General features: G+C 44.9%; 1 protein-coding gene across 9 annotated transcripts in view; it reads right to left on the minus strand.

Moving 5' to 3' along the window:
- Nucleotides 1-22,658, minus strand: part of ITPR1 (inositol 1,4,5-trisphosphate receptor type 1) — a 185,368-nt gene that overhangs the window by 82,032 nt on the left and 80,678 nt on the right. For all 9 annotated transcript variants that reach the window (XM_054837654.1, XM_054837656.1, XM_054837652.1 and 6 more), the window contains 16 exons: nucleotides 22,310-22,497; nucleotides 20,703-20,841; nucleotides 19,156-19,210; nucleotides 17,754-17,919; nucleotides 17,487-17,657; nucleotides 16,429-16,494; nucleotides 15,379-15,516; nucleotides 13,688-13,813; nucleotides 13,116-13,316; nucleotides 11,361-11,612; nucleotides 10,689-10,814; nucleotides 9,821-9,949; nucleotides 5,909-6,029; nucleotides 5,099-5,283; nucleotides 2,460-2,608; nucleotides 1,398-1,509 (listed from right to left, as the gene is read on the minus strand). In XM_054837654.1, coding sequence (XP_054693629.1) covers nucleotides 1,398-1,509; nucleotides 2,460-2,608; nucleotides 5,099-5,283; nucleotides 5,909-6,029; nucleotides 9,821-9,949; nucleotides 10,689-10,814; nucleotides 11,361-11,612; nucleotides 13,116-13,316; nucleotides 13,688-13,813; nucleotides 15,379-15,516; nucleotides 16,429-16,494; nucleotides 17,487-17,657; nucleotides 17,754-17,919; nucleotides 19,156-19,210; nucleotides 20,703-20,841; nucleotides 22,310-22,497 — 2,324 coding nt within the window. The remainder of the gene's footprint in view (nucleotides 1-1,397; nucleotides 1,510-2,459; nucleotides 2,609-5,098; nucleotides 5,284-5,908; nucleotides 6,030-9,820; nucleotides 9,950-10,688; nucleotides 10,815-11,360; nucleotides 11,613-13,115; nucleotides 13,317-13,687; nucleotides 13,814-15,378; nucleotides 15,517-16,428; nucleotides 16,495-17,486; nucleotides 17,658-17,753; nucleotides 17,920-19,155; nucleotides 19,211-20,702; nucleotides 20,842-22,309; nucleotides 22,498-22,658) is intronic.

Genomic DNA, 22,658 nt, shown 5'->3' on the forward strand with positions numbered 1-22,658 from the left:
AAAAATACTGCTACTGGAAAGTGAAAAGAATCCCTAGGTAGGGCTGCAGGTGTAGAGCAAAGCAGCACTGCAGCCAGGAGGTGGCTGGACTCCCAACACCTAAGAGGTAGCAGCAGCACGTGGGAGAGCGTTCCCTGACGGGGCAGGGAGCACAGCGCCGGCCATCCCTACCCTTCGGGCATTTTCCTAGGAGTCTCCTGCTCAACTCACGCTGCTGTGTGCTCAGCTGGGTGTGCTCGGTAACAGCCCACACACACACACGTGAACACCCACGTGCCCATAGCCTCCTCGCTCTGTTTGCTCTCCCTCCTCCAGGTCCCTTTGCTCTGGTGCGCTCTTGCTGGACTGGCAGGACAGCACTGTCTCTGTTCTGTTCCCGCACCCTCCTCGTTGCCAGCCAGGCTAGCCAAAGCAGGGGTGGCGTGCGACATCCCAGCTGGCCCAGCGATGCTACGGGTTCCGCTGCCTTCAGAGCGTCTCCCTCCCTTGCGGCTGCAGCCATAGCTACAGCTATAAACGATTATGACTATTATGAAACTGTCCGACCTCTAAAGCTTTTGCCTTTTTGTGCTGTGAATCTAGCACTATGCAACCACTTTAAACCGCGCTGCAAGTGAGAATTGAATATGAGACACCATCTGCTCCTGGGCATGGACTCCCAGTTGCAGCAAGCGTCCTTCCACACCGCTGCTTCCCCCAGTCCCAACTGGCAATTCTCAGTTACTCAGGAGCATGTTCACTGGAAGGGCACATTGCTTTGTACACCGACCGTGTGGCACGGTAATAACCTAGGTTGCTTAAAAATACACAAGATAATTAGACTAGGATTTTGAGATTGACTGTAGGAATGTCTAGATACACAAACACACACGTATATAGACACTTTTCTGATGCAAATAGAGAATAGGTCTGTACGTACAGAAAAATGTTCTTCTCAACAAGACAAAGAAGTTGTATGTAGGAAGGGGGAAGAAAAAAGAAGGGTGGATGTACAGACAGTTTTCATCTATAATTTACAAGATGACTCAGATGTATATAAATTAAAATTAAACTATAAAAGGTTATGCGACCTGATGAAGAGTCACCTAGACCCAGAAAGCAGATAAAGAGGTTATATCCTTCATAAAAAGGTAACAAAATTAGATATTTTTACAGTGCCAGCAACCACAGGAATTAGACTTAAACTTGCAAGTCTAAAGTAGAAAAGCAACAGAAACAAGCTTACCTTTCAAATTATATTTGAAGTTATTAGTTGACTAAAAACGTTTTGTTCCTGATCCAGTACAGAAATGCTTACACATACAAAACACAGCTTGAAAGAGCGAGAATTTTATTTTCCTTTACTGAATAATAAAAACAGTGTTTAACACAGAATGATGAACTGTAAATTACGTTACCTTTTCTCCATAGCCTCTATCTTTGGTCATCATTTCCCTGAGCGTCTGTAATACTTTAATACATAGTTTCTCCTCATTCTCCTCTAGCAGCTGTTTAGTATGCTTTATTAACCTGAAAATAACCAATCAATCACAGCTTGTTTTAGTACTAATATTTTAAAAATGGGGTAAGATATACGTGGCTATCTTACTTAATTGGTTTAAGCTGCAAGCGAGTTTTATTATCATACCATTATACAACCATCTCGGGAACATTCTCTCAAGAGCGACATTGAACCAGGTGCCACGGGTTTGGGGAAGCTGCGAAGGAAACTGCATCCCCGCGGCAGGAGGACAGCCAGGCAAAACCCTCTGGCTACAGGCAAGAGGAATCAGGGGAAGGGCAGTGGGATTTAGGACTTGCTGATCCTCTAGAGCAAACGCTTAACAGTAAGAAAGAGAACTATTCCACGTACTACTTTGTTAAAAAAATACACCGAGAGTCTTGGACAGCGCAATGCAACCCACCCAGCATTTGTTTGTTGCTCTGGTAGCTAGTTGCCATAAACTCACTATATAATCCACCCTTCCAGGAGGTGATCTGAGAAGCTGGATTCTGCTCTGAACTGCCCTCTAAATGACCTTGTAATCTTCCCTTTTCCTTCCCTCCACATTTGGGCAGCATCTGCACTGGGTGATGCGCACGATAACAACCGATCCTAACATACTTACCCAGCACTGAGTGCTACAAGATCAAGCACCTTGCAAACGCTACGAGGGTTGAAGGCAGGGATACATTAACAGGGATTAGCTCGTAATTTTTCACTTGTTTACACTACTGTTTATGGCACTTCTATCCTGCAGCGAAGCCAGAAATTTTTAAGCATTTTAAGCCAAGCAGTCTATCCTCATCCCCAAAAGCTTCCTCCCCTCCAAGGAGAAGTTGCATTTACCATGTCGTGAAACACTCTGCTTTACATAACACTGGGCAGGAGGGCACCGTTCCATCAGGCATGGGAGAATTGGGGAAGAGCAAAACATAACAAAAACCCTCCCAATGAGCCAGACTGCAGGACAACTTACTTGCAAATGAACCCTCCGCTTTCACATTTCCTCCTTGCGTCTGTGTTCTCTGGGAAGAGCAGTTCAGGCCTGTGAAGCACATCTACCAGTACTGATAACTCTGCCTGGACAAGAGGGCGTAGGCGATCCTCCAAAGCTGATACTATGTCCTAGAATATAATCATATATGCATTTAATGTTTATTTAACATCTTGATAAATGTAAATTAATTTTACAAACTGCGAAAGAGGGACAGGATAGTTAGGTCTGTCCTGCCTGGATAAACTAGATTAAAGACCTCAGAGTTCGGTCAGGTAAGACTGTCAGTTTTATCATTTAATAATTGTCTTTAAAAGGAAAGTCCTGATTTCCAGCAGTCCCCCAGATGACTTAGTTCCCCTACCTTCTCCATCTTTGTAGGTGCTCTTGTTCATACAGGGAAAAGAGAAAAATGCAGATTCAGAGTTGCACTGAAACTCTGTGATAATGATCAGGTTATTTATGCTTACATGAGCTGGGAAAAAAAAAGTCTTACTCTTAAAATTATGCAAAAAATACAATTCTTCCCCTTTTCATTGATGTTTGGAAAGCTGTAGCTACCTTAAAATGAAACTGCATTTATCCTAATTCTTAAACAAGCAGAAGATACTGAGATACCTCTGAAGCCAGAGAGGAAGTTCAATCAAATTGAAATGGACAAATAGACAGGAATAGATAAAGAGGGAGAAGCTATATAAATGAGAATGGGTTGGGCAGTGTTTTTATATTATGTAATATAAGTTTACGTAAAGTTAGTTAGTACTGTTTGCCAGAAAAACCTTTTGGCCAGAGAATGACTCTTTGTGTTGGGTTTGCGTGGCAAGGTTTTGGTAGCGGGGGGGCTACAGGGGTGGCTTCTGTGAGAAGCTGCTAGAAGCTCCCCCTGTGTCTGACAGAGCCAATGCCAGCCGGCTCTAAGACAGGCCCGCCGCTGGCCAAGGCCAAGCCAATCAGTGCCTCTGTGATAACATATTTAAGAAGAAGAAAAACACTTAGAGAGGGAGGGCTTTTGCAGCCGGAGAGAGGAGTGAGAAGATGTAAGAAACTCTGCAGACACCAAGGTCAGTGCAGATGGAGGGGGAGGAGGAGCTCCAGGCGCCGGAGCAGAGATCCCCCTGCAGCCCGTGGTGAAGGCCATGGTGAAGCAGGCTGTCCCCTTGCAGCCCATGGAGGAAGGATGAGGGGGTGTAGAGATTCCCCCTGCAGCCCATGGAGGAAGGATGAGGGGGTGTAGAGATTCCCCCTGCAGCCCATGGAGGAAGGATGAGGGGTGTAGAGATTCCCCCTGCAGCCCATGGAGGAAGGATGAGGGGGTGTAGAGATTCCACCTGCAGCCCGTGGAGGACCCCACGCCGGAGCAGGTGGAGGCACCTGAAGGAGGCTGCGGCCCGTGGGAAGCCCACGCTGGAGCAAGTTCCAGGCCGGACCGGTGGACCCGTGAAGAGGGGAGCCCACGCCAGGGCAGGTTTGCTGGCAGGACTTGTGACCCCGTGGGGGACCCCACACTGGAGCAGTTTGCTCCTGAAGGTCTGCACCCCGTGAGAGGGACTCCATGCTGGAGCAGGGGAACGATGAGAGGAGTCCTCCCCCTGAGGATGAAGAAGCGGCAGAAACACCGTGAGATGAACTGACCGTAACCCCCATTCCCCGTCCCCCTGTGCCGCTGAGGAGGGGGAAGGTTGAAGCCGGGAGTGAAGTTGAGCCCGGGAAGATGGGAGGGGTGGGGGGAAGTGTTTTAAGAGTTGATTTTATTTTCTCATTCCTCTACTCTGTTTTGCCTAGTAATAAATTAGATGAATTCCCTCTCTAAGTTTGGTCTGTTTTGCTCGTGCCGATAATTAGTGAGTGATCTCTCCCTGTCCTTATCTCGACCTGCAAGCATTTCGTTATGCCTTTTCTCCCGTTTGGTGAATGAGGGGAGTGAGAGAGCGGCTCTGGTGGGCACCTGGCCCCCAGCCAGGCTCAACCCACCACACTCTTCAAAGGATAAAGGCATCATTTGAGATGATGAATTTCATTTGATATAAAAAAAGGCCTTACTGAACTGCCTACAGACCTGAATACAGTTTTAACACATCAATCCCTATTTCTAACACAAAGCATTATGTTTAAATAGCCTTTTTCGCAAAAACAGCATGGGAATGCACACACTTTGTTTCAGGGAACGACTGTGGCTGCAACTGGTTCACAAGGCACCGCTACACCTACGTGTTTCCAGCTCTGCAGTGGTTTCCAGGCAGGGCTGTGGCACATTTCCTTGTATTGAGAGTTTCGGTGTACAAGGAGCAAAGCACTGGAGGAGTCAGGAAGGCTATGATGATGAAAAAGTCCTGTCTTATCAAAGAAATATTACTAATGGTGGAACAAGAATACTTCAGGTATCACTAGTTTCAAATATCAACATCTCCTACTTCACTACCCATTAGCTGTGCACGTTCAATTACCTGTCCTGTATTACAGTGTTACAGGATTATTATATTCAGCATCAGCTACCTCGATTGCCTTGTGGCATTCTGACTAGTTAACACATTCCCAAATGTCCTTCTCCTTAGTAAATTCCACCTTTTGTGTAGGCATGCAAGTAGGTGCTTATCAAAGGAGGAGGGGTGCTATGTAGTCACCTGTAATCTTTCAATTATGTTTCGATAATCCCTGGAGGCAGCGAGCACCGAATCTCTGCGGGCAGCATTTCTTGCCGTCATTCGCCAGTTCATTGCAGTCTTCTGTACGATGTTATGAGATTTCAGGAAGAGATTGTTGACCTGACTGTCCAAGTCTACAGGAATTGCAATTGCGCGGCTTTTTGCTGCAATAATCAAAAGTTAGTAAGAATTGACTCCTTCGGCCCATGTATTACAGCCAATGCAAGAACAAGACAAGCTCTACTTGCAATTCCTTCTACAGTCTCCTTCGTGTGCACTTTACGCAATGCAACGCTCAGTCCCCGTGCAATGGGTCAGACCTCTCTGTAGCTTTATGTTTAAAGGCCTTCACACCTCAGAGCTGTTTTCCTGTCTTCAAAAGGTGGGAATAGGAATCTGTTCTCACACGCACACTCCCAACATCTCATGCTAACACACACGTACACCTGTCCAACAGAATTTGACCTCATATCCAGTACAAATTACTCTTCTTGCTGCTAGAAGTAGAGCAAATTACTGGGAGGCGTGGCACAGAACTATTGCCCTGCTGCAGATCAAGAGGACTACAGAGTTTTGAGGTTAAACAGAGAAAGCACTTCAGGTTACAGCGACACCACCTATTGCTCAACAGAGCAACATAACTTTGTACTATGCCCTGGCTCCGAGTTCTCTGCAAGTGGCACCTGCGGAAAGAAAACTGCAGTTTTTTTTTGGAAGGATGACATGTAAGCAGCAGACACTGGATGACCACGTTTGCAGCAGTTAGTTCTGGTTACATCCATTTCTTACCTACATCTGAGAGGACCCGAATGCAGCTTTCCACCGATGCCTTTTGGCTTGGCATTAACCAGTTGCAATGGTACACTCTGAACACACCTTGCAGCAACTGCACGAACACAGGTTGGCGAGTCTAGAACACAAGGTTAAAGAAAAGAAAATCAAACTCATCAGGCCACACTGAGATGTATCAGCATCCCCCTGAGGTAGTAGCGGTTACCGGCTTCAGCCATGCCTCTCTGCACACACGTCATTTCTAACTGGTCTGCATCCACTTGTTAAGCAACTTTACGCTGTAGACAGCGTATCTACCACACAATCAGCAACTGAATGGAAAGGGTGGGAACGAAGGCTGGAAGGGAAGTATTAAATAGATAGCTTCTAAAGCATAAAGCCTCGAGTAATTGAAGCCTGACTAAGCAAAGGAAATAAGCAGTCATCTTCATCTGTTTAATCAGAGCTATCAGCAAACCTGGCATACAGAGATTCTTCCTTTAGCCTTGACCAGCAGCTGACTCAATAGTCCGCAGGTAGATGGGACTGTGCTGTTGCCTGAACGACAGCACAGCTCCAGAGTTGAAAACTCATCATTTCAAGTATTATTAGCTGGTATCTGATTTACTGAAGAAACCAGCTGTGTGTTTGTTACTTCCAACACAGGTAGTAGTTAGTGGTAAATGCTGCAGCTGCTACAGATCAGCTGAAATTAAGGTGTGGTTTTTAGCCCTGTATTTTGCAAGGGGATTTTCCACCTAAGGTAGGTGAGGAACTCCAGACACACACACACAAGCTCTGCTCTCTCCTCTTTGCAACTTCCCAACAGTACTGACCAAAACTCCATTTGGTTTTGTACAGGAGTTACTTAGACTAATTCATTTATTTTACCTGTAGAGGAAAGAGTATTTTAAAAATTTCAGATGAACCTACACTGAGAGGGAATACCCTGTGTCCCTGTGCCAACTAGCCGTGTAATGTTTCTATCAGCTAAGTAACTACACCACGGTGCAAAGCCCACAAGACTTAGGAACCAGTGAAAAAATACCTCTTTTATTCTGGTCAAGATTAATGCCTGTTTGTAAGAAAAAAGTGGAATTAGATGAAAAAGCCAAATCATTTAGATAATTAAATCTATTAGATCAATTAATCAAATAATACCATTATGAAATGTACAAGAGGAGAATCGAAATTCAAGAACCAAAAATTACCAAGAGGCAAATACCTGTTACCCCTTCTAGAAATAAGCCAAACACCAAAAACATGGCAGACGGTAGTATTGTCCAAGGCACTGAAAATACCCTCACTTTTGGATTTCAGCCATCCACATATTCCTGTTTAAAGAATTTTTGGTCTTAGAAAGCTTCAAAGACATTTCATTTGCTTAAACTAGGTCAATAAATCAAATAAGAAATTTCCTCCATATTCCACCTGCCTCCAACCACAATTGCGAAGGAAAGCCTTGGGCAGCAGCACCCTTAGGAGACAAACAGGCTAAGTGGTACTTGTTAATGAGGAAAAGTTCTGGACAGCTGTTCTTTGAAAAAGACACATTTATGTTCTCCTAAATTTATATTATTTGAACTGCATGACAGATGTACAAGGTGTTCCTTGAGCAAGCAAGGCTGGTCCTGACTCAAAGGAGGTACAATTTAAGTCTAACAAGCCATAACACGAAAGAGCATGAGACGAGAAGAGGCTCGCACGGGAAGAAGCGAGATGACAAGGTGCAGCAGAAAGGACGGGGAGCGACTGAATCCAACAGCGATGCAAAGGAGAGTGGCAACGGTCACTCGCCTAGGGGGGCAGCGGCACCAGCTCAGGGAGCAGCGGCCGCAGAATGCCCTGCAGCATCTCAGACGCAGGGAAAATCCCACCCGGAGGGATGTGCACAGCCAGCTGGTCCAACGGGCCGTACTCCTCCGATGGGAGAGTCCTGACAGGCAGAAAAGGGGACAGAAACAGAGCTTTTACCTTAGAGGTGTAAAGGAAAGATGAATCTAGGATAAGGCAGAACTATCAACTGAGATGGTAAGAGAAAGGTGAAACAAGTTACTTCATCCTGCTAGACAGAGGTAGAGATTGAGAAACTAAAGCAAAGCTGCTGACAACTAAAATTAACAGATCACTAAAATATGATGGTAAGGAAGTGTATTCAAATGCTGTACACTCAGAGATGACAGTTAAAAGCATGACAGGGAAGAGAGAAGGGCAGAGCCCCGGGGGACAAGCCTAACTTGCTCTCCATTTCTCATTTTCTTTTGATGAAGTTTTGACAAACTAGCATGGAGGCTGATACCACAATACCGGCTGAGATTTTTAAAGTCACATAAGGAGCAAATCAACGGCTGGACTGCTCAGACTTAGCTGTGAGATAAGACAGAACCCTAATAAAGCTGCTCAGCCCAAACACAGCAGTTTGCAGCTCCCCGCGCTCCCGCAGGCAATGCGCAGTTTGGCCGTTTCAGAGCATCCGAGCCCGTCTCAGAAGCAGCTCTCTTGCTTTCAGCGTGACCGTCTCCTTGTCTGAGTACGGAGGGAGAGGCAGGGCTGTGTCGAATGCTACAGCTGGATCAGGCTGGCCACCGGTCATCCAGACACGGGTCAAACACACGTCCTGACTCAAGGAGGGCAGACTGTCAGCGTGAGATACGGGCAGTCAAGGAAAAGCAGGAACACCGCTGCTGATATCGAGCAGGTGGTCTTCACCTGATGCACAGCCACGCAGCAGTTTTACATACGCTTCCCCGGAGCACTGCAGTCACCCAGGCAGTGCACTATGATCCAAAGGGTTAGCGTAAATTCTTTGACGAGGGACTGACACGTCAAATTGCCAGATGTCCTTTATGGCCAGTTTTGGGAACCAGATGCCTTCTAACCCGCTGCCAGTTGCACACAGTTACAAACCTGGAGTTTGCACGGTGAACAACTGCCTTTGGCACGATGAGGTTGCATCAAGTTTCAACAACTACCCTACTCAAACTTCTGCCAGACCTGCCAGGCACCTGACCACTCCACCCACACTCCTCCCCAAAAAGTTATTTATGAATACACAAATGATGTTATCTTTGTGCCGCAATACAAATATTAGGGCAATGTCCTGACACTTCTGTTCTACAGTGGAAATCTCTACCTTCTGTCACTTCACAAGTGTTCCAAGGTTCTCCTCCACATTTCCCCAAATTTTGAATAAGACAAAGAATTACTCAGCTTAATGAAACACTCTAGAGCTTTTGGAAATTTTTTTTATTTTAAAGGAAATTAGAATCATCTTATAAAAACCTGCTTGCTTTAAACAATCACCTTTGCCCCCTCTTATGCAACACCCTCTCCTCCTGTCTGGAAAGCCTGCCACCAAAGCTTTACCTTCCTCCTTCACGGCACTCTGGAGAACTCCTTGCTGCAGTGCTACTGCTTTACCACTGCTAGACAGCCGGCATGCCAAATTATCACTGAGCAAAATTGCTTCTTTGCTCTCTTACACCTGTCCACATCATCTTATTCAGCTGTACCCTGCTCTAAGGCCCCAAAGAGGACAACCAGAGCCCTTAGATGCAACTGCAATACAAAACATAGAAAGAACCCCCTTCATTTCCCTACTTGCAGTGTGATTTTCTCACCCGGAACCTGACAACGATGTAGAAACTCTCTCCAAAAGACCTGTGTGATCTCAGTGGTAGTACATCCAGAGTTGAATTTACTAATGAAGTAATGTGACTCTTCAGCCTCTCTAGAAAAACATTTGTACTCTGATTTATAAATCTTTCCACATCTGCAGCAAAAGAGCCATCCTGGTCACAAAGAATACATATCTGCTCCCCCATTACAAACACATGTTTCCTTTTAACTGGTAAAACAGAACCAAAGTGGAAGGAAGATAATTGCATTTGCAGCACATTTTCACTTGTCTGTGTCTCTGCGTTTTCCTACCTGCAAAGTAGTGCTCTGATCAGAGAACGGGGAACTGAAGAAAGTGGTGACTATACTCATCACTATTTCTGTAACGTACTTCTCCAATATGGAGTCGGCATGCTTTCTGTCGCTGGTGTTGTTACAAGCCTGCAAGACAATTCATTCTTAGGTCAGGAGCAGCTCAACCAAGGCAGATTAATCAAGTGTTACAGACTGGAATTCTTGATTTCCATCGATCTAGTCACAGCAATTCCCTGCCACAATGATATTTATGACACTTGGATCTCTGGATTTCCAGCACACACAAAAGCAGAAGCCCAACACCGTTACTCTTATAATGTGTTGGCATATAGCATGTTTAGGAGTTTAGGAGGGAGGGAAAAAATCAGAGTGCCTTAGAGGAAAGAAAGTAGTAGGGTAGGGAGGACTGAGGTGTAATGCTTTCGTATGGGGAAATACTTGGAATCCCAGGCAAAAAGCCATATGGCCAAAGAAACGCCAAGCTTGGAAAAAATTTGTCCTGACCTGCCAGAAATCGTTGACTATTGCTCGGGAAGGAGCTCGCTACCCTGGCCAGAATAAACAAGCCAGGTGGCAGAACAGAAAAAGGCATTAGACAAAAGAGCAGGGTGTGGGGATTTTCTGAGGTTTTGTGGTGGTTTTTTTTTTCCTTTTTCTTTTTAAAAGGAAAATATTAATGTCTTCCATGGAATATGACTAATGAAATCTGCAGGCATAAGGAAAAGGCGGCACATAAATTTGAAGGAACACGGTATTCAGGGTACTTATTGCCTTGATGCATTGTTATGTCTTATTCTTACTGCACTATACTAAATAGGTTCATTTAAGCTTTTTTAATTCAGTTCCTGGATACAGAAATCATTACCCGACAGATGTCAACCAGGAAGTTTTCAAATAGCTTCCACATATGATTACTGGTGTAAATCTCTTTCATTTCTACTTCTGTGTCCACATAGCAATGATTCAAGAAGTTGATATATGCAATTTTGACCTAAAAGTAGCAAAAAAAAGATTACCATTAAAAAAAATAAAAACCTGAATGATATTATGAATGAACATAAAGTCACAATAAACTGCTATATAAATCATTTGTAATTCTACTTCTTCCTTTTATTTAAGCACTGGTGAAATTTAATGCCATGAATAGCAAAACCTCATCCAATAAAAAATGCCAGGATTACTGTAGACAAAGCGTCAGCATAATAATCATTTCCAGTTCTGCAGGACCATCTGTTCAAGGTTAGCAGCATACTCCATAAACCTCTCTGCCTCAAGAACCCTATAAAACAAGCAAGTACAGCATCACATCCCCATTTCAAGGGCAAGGAAACTAGTCTAAAAGGATTTAACTTCACTATCCAGATTCACTGGGGTTGCGGATAGCAGAACCAGGGAAGGAAGCCAGTTTCCCAGCTCCCAGCTTACTGTCCACCTGCACCACCACCTTTCCCAGGCCGGACTCAGTAATATCAAATCTCTCACCCAAAGCCAGCACATTTCAAATACACGTAGGCCAGCGGCTCCAAACAGCCCTCACCTCAGGAATGCAATCCTCATGGGTTACTACCCTAACAATGTCATCCAAAGGAAGCAGGGAGTTGCATTTTATTTCTGTGTAGACATTTTTGCCTTCTGTGCAGACAGCAAGCAGTTCTACTAAGTGGATGTGGTACATCAGTGGGCTGTTTTCATCCATCCGATCCCTCTCTGATCTCATCATTTGCACCAAAGTCTGGAAGGAGGCTCTGTCGTTGTAAAACACTAGGACATCTTCTCCCGCATTCACCAGCTACCGAGAAAGAAAAATATTCCATCAGCAGATCAAAGCCTGTGCACGTCCCCGCAGCATCCTCCCCTAATCTGTGGGCTGACTGTCACAGTGCAAATACCGATTAGCTACAGGAGTGCAGCCCACCGAGTCAGCTGGGCATTCCTCTCCTGCTCCCTTCACGGGACAGAGGGCTCCACTACGACATTTTCTCCTAAAGAATTTATCACTTCTGAACTGCTGAAGAACTTCAAAGTCAGTCCAACTGACTGCTCAGACAGAAGTTGTGCCAAGAAGCTTGTGACTTTCCATTGTGCTTTTTTATTTCACGTCTATTGCCTCAGCCGACTTTTTAATACAGCTAGCTGTAGACATACCATTTTGTTCAGAGGAACGCCCCAGGGGCATGCCGGATGGGAGGACTGCAGGGCTCAGTGATTCCGCCCTTCTGAACAAACATCATCAATTTTCCAAGGCTAACGAGTGACAGGTTAAGTCACACACTGAAGATTTCTATCAGCTTCACATTGAGACCCGGATGGCCAGATTTTCAGAGCAGTTCAGACCTCCCGTAACTCCACAAAGGAAAGGAGAAGGAGCAAACTGAGATCTGCTCCGGGCCGGGCGCTTCTGAGCACGCAGCTGGAGGGATCTGAAGCTGTGCTCCCGCAGGGAGGGGGGCAAACACCTAGGTAAGATGCAGAAGGCAACCCCCAAGGCAACCCCCTTTTCCCAGCAGCTGCTGACCCCTGTGCAAGCCGGTTGCTGAGCATCTCACAAACTCGACTCCGTGTTGAGAAGCTCGCGAAATCATTTTTGAACTGAACAACAAAATATGGAATACCTTTGATCAATCTAGTAAGATTGATACACAAAAGCCAGAGCTTGACAAATCTGATCCTCGGGCTCCCCCTGCTGAAGAGGCCAATAAAAATCCCATCAAACATGCAAATAGGCTGTCAGACAGATCACGTCCAACATCCAACTTAAAGGGATTTATTCACCCTTCTCTTACCTCTCTCCTATCCTGACACCCCAGTTTCCCAGTTACCTACACACCTAAATTTCTGAAGGCCCTCAGATTTTTCTCCCTTCAGCACTTAAGCAGCTGAACATGTAAGTCTTGGTAAGATAAGAAATTCTCATCAAAATACTTTCATGGTAAAATTTTCCTTCTGCATTACTGATCTTGAAATTAAACTATTTCTCTTCTAGCCAATTTTGCTAGAGAAAGGCACCCTTGCTTCATAAGCCCACCTATATGCTGCTGTGTAGAACCCTGGAAAGTAACTTGTCAGTATTGTTAATAACCGATTGCTCGTTGTGCCTACAGGTGAGGAGCTCAGAAAGCTTTGGGTCACAAAAAAAGCCTGTGCTTTCCGGGAGCTGCATGCTCTTTTTGCATTGAGTGAGCTAACTGTCAGCTTCTTGGCAGCCCCAGAAGCGAGAGGATCAATTTGTCATTTTCACCAAATGGTATGTGAAAACTTCTGCTCAGACCTTGCAAATCTCTGCAGCTCTCACCTCAGCCATTACCATATCTTGGCATTTCTTAATGAATTTTCCTTCCGCCTTGACAATTGTCTGCAGGAACTTTATGTACTGAACATTTCTGCCATGTGTTTCGATACAGTGGACAAAGTGTTGAACAACGCGTTCATTAATCTCACTGCAAAGTTGGAAGTTGTTCATGAAAATGTGCTGCATTGTTACTGCTTCCAGAATCTAATGGAGGGGATAAAAGAAAGAAAGAAATTAGAAAATAAACAAACCACCAAACCCATGCAGAGGTCAGGATAAAGTCAACGCTCCTGCAGGGTGCAGGACTCCAAGAACATTTCCGAGGACCTAATCTTTCAACACAACAGCACGTATCTAAGCCTATTTTTCAGTCCACTTCAGCCTCTTGAACTTTCTACGCTGAAATGGTCCTAAACAAACAGACCTTGCCAACTTTTGAGGCTTCAGAATGAAAACAATATGTGACCCCTTAACCAATCTTGCATCAGAACAGGCCCAGAGGCAAATCACCAAAGACAATCCATTCTCTTTTCTTGCTAGAAAAAAAATAAATCATGGCAAGAGGTTATTCTTACCCCTGGGTTAAGGAACAGGTTTATGTGCTTGTGCAGCAATGCCTGGTTCTGTTGGTTCCCAGCACAGAAGTTCTGTAAAAACTCGTGTGCAAGCTTCATTATCTCCTGCATCCTTGTGTCTTCCGCCTGTGATCGCATGACAAATAAGATGGGGTTAAAAAGAATCTGAAGGTTCACTTTCAGGTGACTACTGGATGAGCCGCAGCTCCGGCTCTGCAAGGGAACTGGCACGTCTCTCACACTCCAAAGAAAAACAAACCTCCACCCAGTTCATAGACATTAGGGATGAGTTTGGCCTGCTTCGCAGTTTTAAAGATCATCAAAAATAAAGACCATAATAGAAATTACAGTAGTTTATTCTCTAAAATTGCATACTCCATGACCAAGCCTGCCAGCAACGTGCTTTAGTCACTTTTACACTTCTGAACACACCAGTACATTGGCCAAACCACACATCATCACCTTGGGGCTACAGAGGAAAATTGCCATGTTCCATTGAAATGCATTTCAGCAGCGACAGATGGGTACTTCATGGCAAAGAAAAGACGGAAAGTTATTATTGCAACAGTTAAGCCCAATTTATATTTACTGGAATCCGCACACTACTTGCATGCTTCCAAGTACAGTTCAGTAATCGGTGCCTTTCCTCTGACATCAGTGTGGATTACCAGTCACTGATGGTATAAAATGCAGTTTGGAAAACTAGTGTCTGCTTTTATTTTTAAGGAGTTTCACATACATCTCCAGGGGTGAAACACCTTCCACCGCTGCCTGTCCAGTATGTTTTTGTATGCATGGGACAGAAAGATGACAAGAGGTGTTGGAGGGTGGTTTCGCTGCTGATTTCTTAGCAAAATATGAAGCAAGACAGCATGACACTTCGCTTATCATTAATCAAATCTCTGTCTAGAATTACTGGTTCTCAGAAATCTGTAGAGTTTGGAACAGAGGACGGCAGAGTGTCCGGGAAAATGTGAAGAGCTCCCTCACCTATGCAGTGATAAGTACCTGTCACCTGTGACTAATGGGCAGCCAACACAATGAACCTGGGGTGTGCTTCATCAGCACAACGCGGTGCTGTGCAAGCTCAAACTGTACAGCAACGCAAAGTGGGCTTCAAACTGTACCGCTGACATTCCACTGCACTCTGATACAGCTAATTATGAACAGCAGATCTCGCCTGGATAGCCAGTTGATATTTATTCATTTCTAAGGAGGGGTTTGGGACCCTACAACTGGGAGGGTCTGTGTCTAGTCACTGGGCAGACCTGCTGATAAATCCCACGGGGAACAAGGCACCCTCGTTTCCCTTCGCGTTCCCGGGGTGGCTGTCGTACAGCTACCTCGCAGCAATCGCAAGGGTCTTGCTCCCACCAGCACAGCTTAACTTCAAGGCAGCACACATCTCCCATGAAAAGCTGAGAGTTGAGCCTTGGTCTTACTCTGAGCTACGATGGACAAACACTTCTTCAGGAAACAGTGCAGAACACTGTATATTCAAAGACTTTAAACAAAGCTGATATAAGCTCACAATTATTTTTGAAGCGTGCAATATTGCATAGACTATGAGGCTGTATAAAATAGCCTCTTTGAATCCGATATAAAGGTAGAAGTTCAGGAAGATTCAAAGGAGGTATTAAAAGCCCATCAAAATGACACGAAGCAAGGCGACAGCCATACAGAAACCCAACCTTTTCATAAGGGATCTGCAGCAGCTCCAGCACAACGGCGTGAGCTCCCATGTTCCTCAGAAGTCGCTGCTGCTGCTTACGGCTTTTCCTGACCGAGACGCCTTCCTGAACACAGAGCTTGCTCAGCCGCAGCAGGATCTGGAGGAGACACTTGCTTTAGAGCTGAAATTCTGGATTTTATTTCAGAACATACCAGGTGGCTCCCGGAGAGCAGCATCACTGAAAAATGCATCTGCATGGACCAGAGCAGCTCTAGGCAGCAAAATCAGGTTTTGGGGTCTCGAGGTGAGGAGCTAAGACCAGGCTAAGGCGTGGTTGCTCCTGCAACAACAACAGAGGTGCAAAAGGACCAAACTTGAACCAAGAACCTCGGGGAAACGCGAGGGCAGAAGGCACACACCAACACTGCCTTCTGCCCATCGAGCAGCAGCCACCACCCCTCCGGGGACACAGCAGCCAGCACAGCCTAGTGCCACGCGGCACAGGCAAGGGAAGCAGTGTGGCCACAACGTTGTCATCACATCTGGTGGCTTATTGGCCTGAGCACCATCCATCGCATCCCTGACTAGGGCTGGTCCTGCGGAGTTCAGCCGTGTCAAGTGAACCTGGCATCGGGCTCCGCAGCACGGTGCCACGGAAAGCCCCATAGCTAACAGCACACCAGTGCCAACGCCTGCTCTTTGTCTGGTATTTTGAAATTAAACTTTAATAGCATGGTGCTTTTGAGTGCAAACTACTTGGACAGAGCAAATTAAATAGCTTCTCCACTTGCTTACCTCCTTCATAGCTTTTAACAATAAAAATATTGTGTTACCATTGAAACAGCAGCAAAACGTCGTGTTTCTCACTAATCCATTCTTAAGGAAAGAATACATGTTATGCTTATTATATTCCTGCCTTCTCATTCAAGTTGGGATATGTTATTACTCAGCAAATAGTTTCCACAATGGAAGAGTGACTCAGACTTTCCTGGGTGTCTCCCCCTGCAGCTCTCCAGAGCTGTGTTACTCATTTACACTTCCATTTAACTATCAAGAAGTGAAGTTTTACCTCTTTTACTACACGGTAGTTGTAGCTGCTAGTACTTTCAGGCTTTTGGGACTTGCTGTGACCTTCCTGTGGATAAAATCAGACAATTTATTAGTAGCTTATTGCATTGTCTTCGTGAAGGCTAAAATTACCATTCTAGGATAGTGCCCGCTCTCTTCCTGGAAAGGAGTGTCATCCTTCAATTTTCTGACAGTCTCAGAAAAATACATATAATTATCCTGACTAGTCATATTGACCTCTATAGCATGAAATAAGGTGAGAGTGGGATGATTTTAGAGGCAGCAACCTCCTGTCCTTTCCTTATCACATTCTGTCTGTAATCAAGTCTCCCCCCCAAAAAAAACTTCTTACTTTCTCTCCCTCTCTACTATTATTAAACTGTCATTGGATAGATATTGAGAGATGCCTCACAGTACTACACACAAGGAAAGCAATGAGTAAGTTACGTTTACTTCCAACAATCAATGTTCATAACCCAGGGGCTATTTCTTGAGTTTCCTCACACAGTCTTTTCTATTTGATTGCAAATTATACAGAGGCAAAAGGTGTTTAGTTCTAAGCCAGATGTGCATGCCAAGAAAGTCCAGTATTAGCAGGTACAGATAAAGCACCAACATTTGCCAGGTTTCTTAAGCACTGTTCTCTTCTGCCATTTAATCATTGTGCCATGATTCAAAATGGATCACCTGAACAGTCCTCAGCTCTGCCCTTGTATTATTTAAGGTACTTTTGACCACAGAAACCCCATGCAATCTGTCAGTGGTGAAAGGACACAACTCAGGAGCCAGGACAAACTCAAACCAACTGCTCTGTTAGAGCCCAAAGATGACACTTCAGTGGCTGCTAATCCTGAGCAGATTCCACCTGACGCTAACTGGCATCAGCTAGCTCAGGTTCTCCTCTTACTCTTGCCTTACTCCAAAAGCAATTCGGATAGCCTCACCGGGCTATGCAGTGTGCCAGAAAGATGTCTGGGGTTTTTTTAGTCACAGTTCTGGAAACAGTTACATTTTCATAAAATATTAATACATTAATTTGTGCAAACAGAACCCAATTACCTCTTTTTTCTTGTGTTCATTTTCACCTTGCACTCCATCCATAGTCTCATCAGGGCCCTGGCCTTTGTACACCCAAAGCTCTGATTTTTCCACGATAGACCTCAGCTGATCCAAATCTTGTTTTATCTGCTTGTAGTTGTCAACATCTTGGCTGGTAACAAGCAGTTGAACCTTACACGAATGCAATCCATTAGTTGCACAAAAGGATTGTTTTTAGCTGCAATATATACATTCAGATGAGGAATTATGCTTTTTACACACACATACCTGCTTAAAAGCTTGAAGGACTTCTTGTCTCTGACTAAAGTGCCGGAAAAGTAGCTGAAGTGCTCCAGACACCAGAGGAGGATAATCATGCATTGTTAAATGCAACAAAACTCTGAGAAATGTTCTGCCACCATGATCATCCAAATCCAGTGGTGTATTCTCCTCACTGAAAACAGAGTGTCAGAGTTAACTAGTGTATTAGACTGAATGTCCCGGCAGGTTCTTAAGTCCAGTCAGCGGTGGCAGAAAACCTTTTCTCTTACTTTTAAGGGAGAAGTTTATCAAATTAAGCGCTATCTTAAGACACACAGGGTGTTTTGGTGTACTGCTTAACAAGGAGGCTATTCCAGATTCTCATTAATCACAGTGCACTCAGTTTACATTATCCAACTTACATTTTTTTGGGGTCAAACTATGCCAAAATATTTGTCCCTATGTCAGTCTCACCCTATTGCTCAAATACTTCTTGCCCATTCCTGGTACTAACCTTTCTCACTATTTACGAAATACAACCCTACCTCAGTGTCCAGGTTGCAATGCTAATTATGTCAAGCACTTACAATCCTCCTCTTCCCTCTGCACCTCTTTTCTGAGCATGAGAATCTCATGTTGCATTTTCTTTTTCTTATCAGCGCCCCCTGAATCTTTCCTGCATTCTGCTTCCAACTGAGTCTGCAGAGTTACATTAAAAATTCTGGTTATTAATTCTGTAAGGGAATCTCTCTGTTCCCTTCTGTCCCCATTTAAGAAATCAGTTATCTGAGGTTTACAGAACACAACTGCAGCTCTGAGCAGCTTAAGGAGGGTTGGAATAGATGGCTTCACAGTGCTCCAACAGATAGTGGAGTATCAGGATAAGCTCGAGCACTTGGAGTCTGTCACTGACTTGCCGTCCTGTGATTTAAGAAAGGATACAAGCTGCTCCGGAAGGCGGGCAGGTATGGAAGGTACAGTTCGCTTTGTTCTGTCATGCATGTGCAGTTTAATGCTCCATTATCCAAAAGACTCACGGCTAAACAAATATCTGTCTCAGCATAAGACCCAATCCTTGCCTACACAAGCTTTCCTGCCTAAGATTTTACTGCAGTATTTAGTTTAGATGCACTGATCCTCCAACTTGGCTTTCACCCACACAAGTGAAGCCCTCCCATGAAGATCCTTCTGGCTGAAGAAGGATCCCTGTGCCTTATCTGTGGCTTTTAATCCAAATGGACATTACGTTCAGCTGTATCCCAGGCATTTCAGGAAGATGAAGCCTAGGTAACCGTGGCAGCTGTTTCCAACCTTTTCCCAGTTACCACCTCCCTTCCAGCTGCAATCCCCACTCCTCGGTAGCCCTGAGGGCTGCAGCCTGGGAACTGCTGAGCTACCCCTTGATTAGCAGTAGTGAACAGATACTTGCCTTCCGCCAAAGATCCCCTCGGCTTGTTCTTCAATATGTTCAAAGTCTAGGGCTCCTGAGAAAATACCAAGACAAATACGTTATGTCAGAGTTGCACCAGAGATGTTTTTGCAGCCTAAAAACATTTTAAAAGTCAAGTGATGATGTAGGTGTAAGCAAAGGGTCGTAACAAGCTGAAAGGAATGCTGAGAGATGACTGAAGCAGCCTACTAAGATAGCATAGGACAATAAATTAACTTGTTCTCAGCACACAAATTAAACTGCATAACCACCTCAGCAACATCCAAGCTTATTCCTTTCTTGCCTATTTTTAGATTGCACCAGCATCATTCCAGGACACTGATGGGACCTGGTGTCATTCAGAGGGGCCCGCCACCAGAAACACCAACCTTCAGCCTTGAGAAGTTCTAAAGCAGTAAATTCAGCAATGACAGCAATGCCCCTGTGGCTCAATAGACAAAAAGCTCTTTGCATTTTTCAGTATAAAGTATAGATTATCACATGGGCAATGACTAATATTCTGAAATTAAAAAATAAAAATGGTAAAACAGACTTGGAGCTCTCCAACTTTGACAAGCATTTGCGAAGGGGAACAGAAAAAGAGCATGGGGATTTTACATTTTTGCCAAAAACATTTACCCCCTCTCTTCCAAAGTTCAGCTTGCAGAAAGAGTTCCCGCTCTCCCCACCAGCCCAGTTTCAAAGGCCCGGGCAGCCCAAGGAAAAAAAAGTAAACACATCTCCTTTGAAGTGAGATCAAAAGGAACAGTCTGCTCCCTCTGAAGACTTCGCATCTAAACCACATTTTCCTTATCTTTCTCCTCTGCATCTAGAGATACAGTCTCCAAATTGAGGAAGAAAAACTGTATGATGTCTAATAAGCTGCACTTTTGAAGTCCAGTTATTCCTACGCAGCACAGGTCCTAACTACGGGATACTTCATCCCCTGGAAAGCAATACAGGGATTGACAACACCCCATCTACCCAGCCCACTAACTATGCTGCTTCCAATTAAGCAGCTCACACTGGACACGACCAACTCCTCAACAGCTTGCTTTCATACCCTCCTGTAGCAGCACAGATGCTGACACCTCCAGCTGTCTTGCCTTCCCACAATACCTTTGGAAGAGAGAAATTTGGGTGGGAAGAGGCATCAGGCCAGGGGAAAGGGATGGAGGAAATCGGATTGCTTTGGGGACCCTTTTCCTTCACCCAGAAACACTAATATGAAATATTTAATTTGAGCTTGATGACAGATCGCGCATGATAGTGTTTACTTCAGGTTTTCATTAAAGGATGCATCTCAGGCTTTGGGTCCCGCTGAACACATGGAAAGAAGTAGGAGACAGTACAAATAAATCCTGGGCATCGTTAGGAGCATATTGAAATGATTCCTACCGTTATTCCCTCTGCTAGCAGGGTACTCTGCTTCAGTGGGACCATTCATATGCCAAAGCAAGAACCTGAATCAATTATCCAATTAGCACCTCTAAGATTAAAGAGTCTTCCCTAACCCACACAAATTCATTCTTTGTAAAATAACTAACCTGGTACGTTAGCTGGCATTTCTTGGTTACTGCTTCCAGTGGGTGATTCAGACATCTGGGCATTGCTTTCATCAAATTCATGTTTAAATATACAAAGTAGGCAGGAGATTCTGTAGTCCAATCTCACATTCAAAATAAACTGGTAATACAGAAGTAGTAAAAATATTGAAATAACTTGCCTATTTCCAAGCACACATAGAGACAATTTGTACATAACACTGCTACAGACACGCAAGATCATAGTAAAAATATGGATTTAACCTGGAGAAGAGGTATGCAAATATTTTCTTAAAAATCCCAGAATTCAGTGATTTCAATGAGTATGATACGCACACAGTAATAAATACTTAGGAGTAGTAGATTTTGGCAGAGTTCTGACCCCTCATTACCGCCCAACGCAAGTACCCCCGGGAAAGGAAAGCAGCATTTCTGTCTCCGTTCTGAGCCCAGCAGGAATCTAACAGACCAGCGCTGCTGTCCTCATCGCACCGACTCCCAGGGCAGAGGAAGCTGCACACGAGCTGCCAAGAGCCGGGCTGCTGCCACGAGCGCAGCATCCCAGCCACGCAGCAGTGACCGGTTCGAATAACTATGGGCTAGTGCCAGTGAAACCTCTCCATGGTCTTCCTCCCTCTTGAGGAAAGAAGTACGATGCAAAGAACACTTGTGGTTCTCTCAGATTTAGGGGAAAATGCTTAATGCCAGTTTTAATAGAGCCTGGTAACAGGGGGAATACTGGCACGCTAAAATATCCCATCGCACATGCCAGGCCCTAAGAGAAGTTCTGGCTTTAACTAAAATTAGCAGTGGTGAAAGGAAGTGAATCAAGCCTCCCCCACGTGCTGCATCTGCTGCTGAGGGGAAGGGCATAACCTCAAACCCAGCTCTGTGCGAAGCCTCCCACGGGGGCACGGGGAAGGTACACTGTGGCTTTCCTGCTGCTTCGCATATTTTCGCCCACAAGGCTTTTGCAGCATTCTGGCCTCCGTGAACTTGCCCATGAAGGTATCAAACAGAAAAGGGACTCCTACACTGAGGGAGGAAAGATGGATTTCAGCGCAGTAATTCTGCAGCAGCATCTAGATTGAGGCAGCACTCTGGAAAAGGGGGGGAAAAAAAAAAATCTTTTCTCTGTGTCCCCTAAAGACTTAGGGGTGAACAAGTGAGAAAAGCCAGACAGAGATGGAAGAGACAGCGTGGCTGGCAAAATGTGCGTGCTTAAAAAACATTTCAGGCTGATGGCTGTATGAAGAGGAGTCTCGAGCATCTCCCCCTTCCTTGGGGCACTTAAGATGGCTCTGCAGACTCAGAGAAATTACTAAGACAGTAAGGTGGAAAATGACTGATCCACTTCAAGTCAGGTATTTACAAATCACCATTAAATACGCAGAAATCTATTGCAAACTCATTTCTACTAAATTGTTTCAGTAATGGCGTAATATTGTCATTGGCAAGTGGAGTGCTGTGTGCCTGAAAGTGTCCCCCTTGTTTTTACCAGTTTAAGAGGCACGTAGAAGGCAGAAATTAATTAAAAGGCAGCATGGCACTATATTAACGCTTAGATTAAAGCCAGCACGAGATGCTACGTTAATTTGGGTTGCTAGTACCTGAAGTATTTCAATGATCTTCAGCTTTGTGTCCATTACCAGGATGTCCTCTTTCTCTGGTTCGCTCTGCTTGACGTTCCCCTCAGGAGCAGCAGCAAGAGGAGTCATGGGCAAGAACCCACCGCCTCTGAGCACCACCTGGGTCATCAGCTCACCGACTCCGTGGATTGATCTCATCACATTGCTCCCTTCAGAGAGGTAGGTAAACAGGTAAGGTTATGATGGTGTAATGGGACTGCATTGACAGGGCAAGGACCCTTCACCTCCTACGAAGAGAAATTGTCTCAACATTACACAAGGCCAGCTGGACACCTAAATCCCTGGAACAGATGGAAATCAATAGAAGCAC

The sequence above is a fragment of the Grus americana genome, chromosome 11 (assembly GCF_028858705.1).
Source record: "Grus americana isolate bGruAme1 chromosome 11, bGruAme1.mat, whole genome shotgun sequence".
NCBI classification, from domain to species: domain Eukaryota; kingdom Metazoa; phylum Chordata; class Aves; order Gruiformes; family Gruidae; genus Grus; species Grus americana.